This window comes from Grammomys surdaster, unplaced genomic scaffold, assembly GCF_004785775.1.
Source record: "Grammomys surdaster isolate TR1022 unplaced genomic scaffold, NIH_TR_1.0 125698, whole genome shotgun sequence".
Classification (NCBI taxonomy): domain Eukaryota; kingdom Metazoa; phylum Chordata; class Mammalia; order Rodentia; family Muridae; genus Grammomys; species Grammomys surdaster.
Genome location: NW_021620534.1, coordinates 585087 through 593921, shown reverse-complemented (window position 1 = coordinate 593921; position 8835 = coordinate 585087). Strand labels below are relative to the sequence as shown.

The following is an 8835-nucleotide window of genomic DNA, read 5'->3' as shown; positions in this document are numbered from 1 at the left end:
CCCAGTCAAGGGTAGTATTTTTCTTACTTTTGCATGGTTGGTCTCAGTCTGTTGTTCTTCAGTCTTTTGTAAACCCTTTTCCCGACTTCCCTGTTCTGGTTTCACACTGCACTTTTGGTTAGAGGTTAAATGCTGCAGTATCATTAACCTCAGTTTGGGACCACTAAGGACTAAGCCATATGTACTTTTTCTGAAAATAAAGTTCCTTAGGTTTGGGATTCTTTTGACTTTTTGCTTTCAGCCTGTTTGCCATTTCCATTTCTCTAAGAGACTCTATTAACATAACTTTATTTAAGGAGGGCAGATAGGATAATGATTTTTATTTGTGGTCAAGACCAGTTTGTGATGTGGCAGTAGTCCCAAGAATGACCAGTGTCTTTACCTTTCATGTGTTCTGACTTCTGAAGCTATTCACCCAGTGGGCAGTGACATATTTGTCACCTAATGTTGAAAATCAGTTATATGTATGTTTTTTTCTGTTTTTTTTAGGGAGGCCTGAAATAACTTTCTGTGGGGCTTGCAATAGTTTACACACACTGCCCTCTGCTTTAAAGTTACGGGTCAGAAGCCAGATGTGACAGCACATGTCTATAATTCTGACACTCAGGAGGCTGAGAGAGGAAGTGAATTTGATGTCGAATTGTGCTACATAATAAAAGACCCTATCTCAAAAAACACACACACACACTTATATATGAATCAACAAAACAAAAGTTATGTGCCCACTTGTCCTTGGGTAGCATTCTTTCCTAATAGTGTTGTACACATTGCCTTATCTGTTTCCCTAGGATGTTGTTTGTTCACACTGATAAAATATCTCACCAATACAAAATACACAGTGAGTCCTGATGGTCTCCTGAGCTTCCCTCAGGAGGCAGCTGATCTAAAAGCTTTGAATGTCAGCATTTGTAATGTACTTCACTTGCACATGGAGAATTATTCCTGGTGTTTAGAATCTTCTTTTCATTTCATTTCTTTCATCATAAAACTGGAATAATTTTTAAATGACCTCCAAATGACAAACATGAGTGAACATTTGACTTGTAAACCTTAAGTTTTGGTGTTGGATTACTCAAAGATGATTTAGCCCTAGAGAGGGAGATTTTCACATTAGTAAGTAGATGACTATTGTGATATCAGTCCACATGTGTGTTCTGCGGTGTAAGTTATGGCTGGAATACGGTGAGGACTTGAAGGCTTCCATGCTCTAGGACTCAGCCCTTTAGCAAGCCATCAGTACCAGCATCTTTGGAGCTCCTTTGCTGAGTGTACTCAGAACCACCTCACATACATACTGCATACTTTGTCTGTGGATTATTTTGTTATCCCAAATTCATAGCCAGTGGCAGCTAACTTTGAGTGCTTAGTGACAATGCTGTCACTGCGTGGGTTATAGCTGATTCAGCTAGTGCTTTAGGAGGTTTCAGAAGAGGGTTTTATAATGTTCTGAACAGTAACTACAAACTAAGGTAAGAGGCCACCTTCCCAAAATAGGCCTTTAGAAAAAGGTGTTCATTTTGATTGATGTTATGACTTTAAGTTTAAAATATAATTGATTCATCTTGTATAGTTAAAATTTGTAGTTAGAGAAAATGTTTCTATTTTAATTTTATGGTAATTTGTTAGGAAAACAGATTTGTAGAATTACTAACATAGCTGTTTATGTATATCTAAAGATAGCAGTAATTACTTTATGCCAATAATTTATTTCAATAATTTTCTTTAAAAATCCTGGATATATATCTAATAGATAGTGGTGGTGACCCTGATACATTGATTGCTGAGGGTCTTCACAGGTGGTTTCATCTTTCTGAAAGTTTTTTAAATGCCAAAATTAAGAAAACATTGGTATAATATCATTCAGTTTGTCCAACTTGTAGTTGGAGACTGTCTAAGCTGTGCCTTCTCTCTGCCCCTCTTTCAAGAAGCAAGTATCAGTGCCACTGACAGCTACCATCTGGAAACACTGGACTCTAAGAGTCATATATTCACACCAGAGGGCACTTTTAGACAGTAGTAGACTGTATTTAGGGTCATGCTAACATAGACACAGCAAGATCTCAAATATGAACAGAGATCAAAAGTAACTAGGAAATTCGTTTAGTGACAGTACCTGTTATTAGTTGCTACCTTTCCCTGAAACTCAGTTATTGTTGTTATTTTTATTATGTTGTATTTTATTAAAATATAACTTATAGTCTAATTTGGAATCTATCTTTGCCCCACTTCCTGTAGCTTGATCACGACTTAAAACATGCCCATGAACTCCGCCAGGCTGCATTCAAGCTCTATGCCTCTCTTGGAGCAAATGATGAAGACATCCGGAAGAAGGTGAGTCTGGGAGAGGGGCGTCCCCCAGTCCTGACAGCCAGCAGGCAGGGAGTGACGTCAACCTGAAAGTCGTGGTGAAGAGCACTAACAGTGACTGTTTGAATATAATAAAGCAGAGTGACAAAAGGCATAATTGAAGAATGAATGGGACCTGGATTTGGGGGGTTGTTTGTTTTTAGAACATAGAGTGGCATGGCCATGCTGGAATGATACGTAACTGGCCTGCTGATTGTGTCATTAATATGAATCATTATGTTGCACACTTTTGCATGTGTTCTGATTAAAAATCATTTCTAGCACTGTGAAGCTTTAGACACCTTGAAAGATCTAACACTAGAATTGTAAATGTTATTTATTGATATACCTTCTAATGCCATTGAGAAATTCAAATCTCTATTGTATATTGTTCTTTAATAATGTGGCTTAGTTTTATGTTTTGATTTAAAATTTTTATTTTATTTTTTGCTACTGTGCAAGTTTAATGTGAATAAAATCTTTGTGGAATGATGATTTTATGTTTAGTGAGTGGTCATCTGAATTTTCCAGCTCTTCTAAAATGTCTCACTGGTACCTCACCCCCATGTTAGTGTGACACTGAACTCAAGTTCTTTATGGAAGTAGTTCTAGGTAAGAAGTACAGTGTAGTGTTAAATTCTAACCTGGTTCCCCCAGCCAACTAAAAGGCTAGAATTTACCACTCAAAAGCTTACAATCTGATGGATTACACACAAAGGGATTGCAGACATCAACCAGCCGAACCACATGTCCTGTCATGAGTGGCCATAGTAACAATTTCTTACTGAACATGATGATTGACTGACTCTCTCCATCTGTATTGGTATTTAAGAAGAATAATGAGAGAAATTACAGAGTATTCACACTTACCATGATTCAGAGAAGATTTTAGGCTTGTTAGAGAAATAAAAGAACTAACCTCAAGTATATTGGATGAGACATACTGAAAAAGAGTCATGCTTGAGGAAACCAAAGGAACAGCAATAAGATTAGAGTGTGAGGAGCTTTGATTTTCAAACCAGTTTAAAAAGCACAGCCAACAACAAGCTGAGTTTTCCATGTAACTCAGCTAGTGAGAGGTTTTTGACCTTTTTAAGTGTTTTTAGTACATGACTTATAAGTGTCATTTTTGATACCTGTGATTTGCAGTTGTCACCTGTTATTTCAAAGCAAACATTAGAGATGTGGAATTACCTGCGTCTAACCATGATTTATGGATATTGACACTGAAATATTTTGTTCACTTTATACATGTGGTGTAACTCAAGAGATGACATTTTGATGGTAACATATAGATAAAATTGATGATGACATGGAGTGTGTAATTTATGATTGAGTCATTAGGAAACAGGAAGAATATTTTATATATCCTTACAGCTCCTAAAGACCATGCCCTAGACTAAAGGGAGTTAGATAGATGGACCATAATGAGAATAGGATGTTCATTTGTACTTCTTTGTACTTTTTTGTCAATAAATGATTGTTTTGGAATTAATGACTTAATACGTGATACCGTGTTCTAGAAGTACTTGCAACATAACAGTCTAATCAATAGTCTACTAAAACCTGTATTCACAATGTGTACAAATGTCTGGTAAGGCTGTTGATCATTTCTGTAGAAAGATAATAAATAAAGAATAAGTTATAATTGTTTAAAAACTAGTTCTTATGTGTGTGATAAAGAAAGTTACTGTGCTGTTCTTCTGTGATGGGATTATGTAGTATTTTCAGGAAGTTACTTAATTCTCGGAAATTGCTGAGTAGTTTACAGTTCATAGAACACTGAAAAAATTATAAAGTGAGAATTATAAAAAAAAAACCTTACGACAATCTGCTTAAAGACTGGTCTTAGAAGTGGAAAAAATCCTTATTTTCAGTGTACAAAAAGTGATAACTCTTTCTTGAATGCACTTCTTTCTATTCGTTTCATTGAAATGATTATTTGGATAGATGAAATTTACTTTTCCCATGAAATACTTCTTTTTCTTTAATACTTATGCCTTATGTATTTTGATTGTATTTTTTGTGTAGATTAACGTACACTGTAATTATTTTTTAATAATAGTGTTTATACTTGTCAATACAGAGTTTCAGTGTACTGATTGCTAAATGTTTGAGTAATCTTGATAAGAAATATGCCAGGCCCCTCAAAACATATTTTTAATTTTATTTTTACTTTTTGCATGTTTTAACTATAAAAATGAAATGGTCAATTGGTCTGATTTTCATATTGGAAACAGGAACCTAATTCAGTAGATGATAATTTATCACAGTGCCCTACTATGGCCAGCTAAGGAAAGGCAGAAGAATAAATATGAGAAAACCAGAGCAAAAACCAGGCACAGTGAGAAGTAAACACAGCTGTAAAGGAAAATGGCAGCCATCTCTCTTCTAGAATCCTCTCTCTCCCTCGCCCCCGCCCCCTCCCCCTTCCCCTCCCCCTCCCTCTCCCCCTCCCCCTCAGCTTTAAAAGATAGCCAAAGGTCTGTTGTGTTATTTCTTGAGTCAGACAAAATTCAGTGTAAGACTAAACATCTCCCATGTCAGAGATTTGCCATCCCTTTTTTGGAATCATGTCACTATATTTCCATTAATAAAAACCAGCTGCTCCTACAACTTAGAAGAACTCAGTAAATATCTGTTGAACAAGAGTTGGGTGTAGACTTGAACACATGTCATTCCAACGCTTGGGAGATTGGAAGATGAAGAATCAGGATTTCAAGGTCATTCTTGGGTACATAGCAATCTTGAGGCCAGTCTGGGTTATATGAGACCTTGTGCTAACCCTTCCCCCACCCCACAAAAAATTGTTGAGTAAGTATAGAAACAAAAATGCATAAACTCAGGGTGATGTGTCATTTAGTATGACTGGATTGTCCTTTCTTCTGTTCACAGCAAAGTTGGCGTTTTTACTCCTAGCTTTTCATCATCTATCACTCTGGCATACTTACTCATTTCTTACCTGCTTTTAGTGTCTGGATAAAAGGATAAAACAAGGCTCTGATTGTGAGAGTGAAGGTATTACCATTGGCTGGGTCAGGAAGAAAGAAAAGTCCAAGACAGTATGGCCTCACTGAGCTTAATGGTATTATTATACCTTGCTATATACAACTAATTCAGCTTACCTGTGATAATTTGGTAACCACTGATTCTGAGTGGATTATGTTAGAGAGAATAAGGACATGGTCAGGAAGTGAGAGCTCAGTAGAGTGTTTTATCTGTAACTAAGTTGACAATAACACCAAGTAGCCATTAGCTCTGGTCCCTGTGAGGAGCAAGTTCAATTCCTACACATCGTAGTGCTGGTTAGAAAGCTGAAGTTGAGCTCATGGGGCAGGACAGGCTGTAGAGCAATAAGCTTTCATACTCAGGCATTGCCAGTGAATGGTTAAGCCATGCAGATCCAGCAATAGCGAGCAGTCCTGTAGTTTTGAAGCCAATTCTCTTCTAATGAAGACACGAAGACCATCACTTCATTTTATACCTGTTGATCATCAGGGGCATTAGAAACTGAGCACCCATTACTCTATTTCAGTCTCTTCAAGGAGCTAATGGAATGTTCCAGAACTTTAGGAAGTATCCATTGGAGGAAAATGGCAATGGCACAGAATAAATTAACTGTAAGGAAATTACTACAGTAAGGATGTTGTTTTTGCTTTGGGTAAAACTAAGTTAACATTAAAAAGGTTAATGAAGCACTGATTGTAGTTGTTGTCCCTTCTGGGGCTCTGGCCTGGTGAGCCTTTCAGAATGTTTCCTCTACTGTCTGAGAACTTGCCTTCTAGCTGGTGGTACTTTTGATGAACTAGAATGTAAGCTCCGTGAGGGCAGGAGTTCTTTACGTGTTGCTCACTACTGCATTCCTAGCATCTACAACTCTGCACAGTTGAAGATAAACATTTGAAGAATGAATGGCCAGTAAACAGAGTAATCAAAGAAAGGGGTGAATGAGCTGTGTTGTAGAATTACATTATTCTGTACCAGTTATCAAGTTTTATATGTCGACCTGACTTGATTAGGAGCTGCCCAACTTCTCCAGCAGTCCTCTGTGTATGAGAAGAGAACTTGAAATGGGAGGAATAGATGTCTGCTCCTTATGCAGAAGGGTTTGCATTAGACACAACATAGAGAAAACACAAGTAATTCCCAGCTTTCAAGAGGCAGGTAATCCTAATTTTTAAATGTCTATTAACCTGGATTGTAGGTCAAAGAGAACATATTTTATGTCAGAGTAACCTAGTAACCTTGACTGTTGTGTTGTAGTTAGAAGTGCAGGCAGAAGTAGTACTGGGCTATAGCTGAGAACTAGCATGCCGAGGCCCTGCATCCATCCCCAGCACTGCAAGGTGGAGACACGAGTCTCTTCTTTCTCTGTGTGTGATTTACAAAAATTAATAGAATTTACAATTATGAATCTGGAATACATTTTCTAAGCTAAACATATGTAGTTTGTAGAAATTAATCTGAGGAATCAACCTGTTTGTTAAGGTGATATTACACCTACGTGAAGTATTTTCCCACTTAATGAATGTCTGTTGTTTTTTTAAATGTCACTACTGTCTTGAGTTATACATTGACTAATTGAACTACTGTTGTAGTTGCTCAGGAGAGAGATAGGCATGTAGATCAAGAACATTTAAAACTCAGCCTTCATTATAAAGCCTTAAAGTCAGAGGAGTGAGAAATAGGCAGCACTTGATAGAGTCACGAGGAGTTATTTGGAACAAATTAAGAGTGTACCTGTTGTTTTGAATGAAATTTGAAATATAACTGCTTTGGGGTCCTCATTTTTAATCCTTTCTAAATGCTTTTGATTTCACATTTCAAGAACTGAAAATAGTTTTCAGTTATGCCTTCTATGGAGAATTACAGTAACTTTACAAGGCCTGAAGCAAAAGCAAGCAAGGTTGGGATTCTTTTTCTTTTTTTAAAGGTGACAGAGTCAGGCTATGTCCAGGCTAGCTGACACTCCTGGTCTAAGCAATGATGCTCCTGCCTCAGCTTTGTGAGTGGCTTAGACTGTAGATGATACCATTGGACTACCTTCTTTTTATCTTTAAAATGAACCTTTAAAAAATCTGAGCAGTATAAATAATGGCAGAAGAACAAAAGAGACAACAAAGAAAAACAAGAATCTCCTTCCTGCGCCTTTTCCTAACAAGGAAGATTCAGCATAATGTCTTTCTATTTAGCATGATGTTGACCACATCATAAGCACCCAGTAAATGGCATTGGTTGTTTGGTTACTTTAAATTACCTTATCAGAGAAAGATAACCACCATATATGTCCTGTGTGCGTTTTAAGAAAAGACGAGCAGCATTTGAAATGTAAATACGGATTTATAATGAAGAAAGTGGCTTCATGATGTAAACTGCCCAAATTGTCAGTCAGCTCATTTCAGAAAAAGAATTCTAATATTTTAGAAACATACTCTTTCTATAATGAATCTCTCATTTCAGATTTGTTTTATAATTAATTTAAGATACATTTAAAAATCCTAACTTTTAAAACATTATTTATGGTTATCTAAGTATTGCCAGCCATGCTGCAAGTAATCACTGTTCCTAAGGAAACGAATTCCCCAGTGTATTCACATTATCTCTCTGGTTTTAGTGCTATAAGATTTTATTTGAAGTCAGTTTATATTTGAAGTCAGTTTTCATATTTTGTGCTTTTTTTCAAATTTTGTTACCCATTCTCCATGAGAAGTTTTATCGTTTGTTGATAATTTGATTTTGTGGTTATTTGGTCTTTTGGTTAAGAGTGTAAATGACCATGAGTTTGTTTTCATAGTTTTACAAGTTGTGATAGTTCTAAATGGTTCTTTCAAAGGCACGACGTCATCTTCTGTTTTTGCCTCTTCCATCGGGCAGGTACACAGAATTACTTCTAAGCCTTAGCTGTGCATTGAAGCAAACACCTGAACATTTCAAGGGTTTTCCATGGCACCAGACATAGCATCCTTTAGGATTTGGCTTTGCTAAATACAACAAGTTCAGAGTTTATAATTCTGTAACTTAATTGGTGACTAAATTGTAAGTTACCTTCTTAAAGCTGACCTTCCAAAAAATTCTAAATGAGCTTTGTGACATTCATTCAAGATGGTAAGTATTTCTAAAGAGAAAAACAAGTTTTGTTACATGTCCACAAGGGTGTGACCCTTTGACCTTCAGCACACTGAATGTGTCATACTGCTGTATACCCAGTAGACAAACTTACAGAAGAAAGCAAAAGATTTACCTCAGAATTTCATTAAACAGAAACATGGAGTTAAGTGTTTTCATAGAGTTCTTGGTATGTAGTTATAAGTTTTTTATAATTTAGTTAAAAGACAGGTGTTTTATAAACCAAAAAATTGGCTAAAATACGGTTTTTGATTACATTTGTAAAGCAAACAAGTAACTTAGTTGGATTTTTTTTTTACAAGTATTTTTTTTTTTTTGGATATGAAGTACTTGGAATGATTAAATACTTTAAATAGCACATCT

General features: G+C 36.3%; 1 protein-coding gene across 3 annotated transcripts in view; it reads left to right on the top strand.

Moving 5' to 3' along the window:
* Positions 1-8835, top strand: part of Armc8 (armadillo repeat containing 8) — an 88376-nt gene that overhangs the window by 42710 nt on the left and 36831 nt on the right. For all 3 annotated transcript variants that reach the window (XM_028788051.1, XM_028788054.1, XM_028788052.1), the window contains one exon: positions 2236-2331. In XM_028788051.1, the coding sequence (XP_028643884.1) occupies positions 2236-2331 (96 nt within the window). The remainder of the gene's footprint in view (positions 1-2235; positions 2332-8835) is intronic.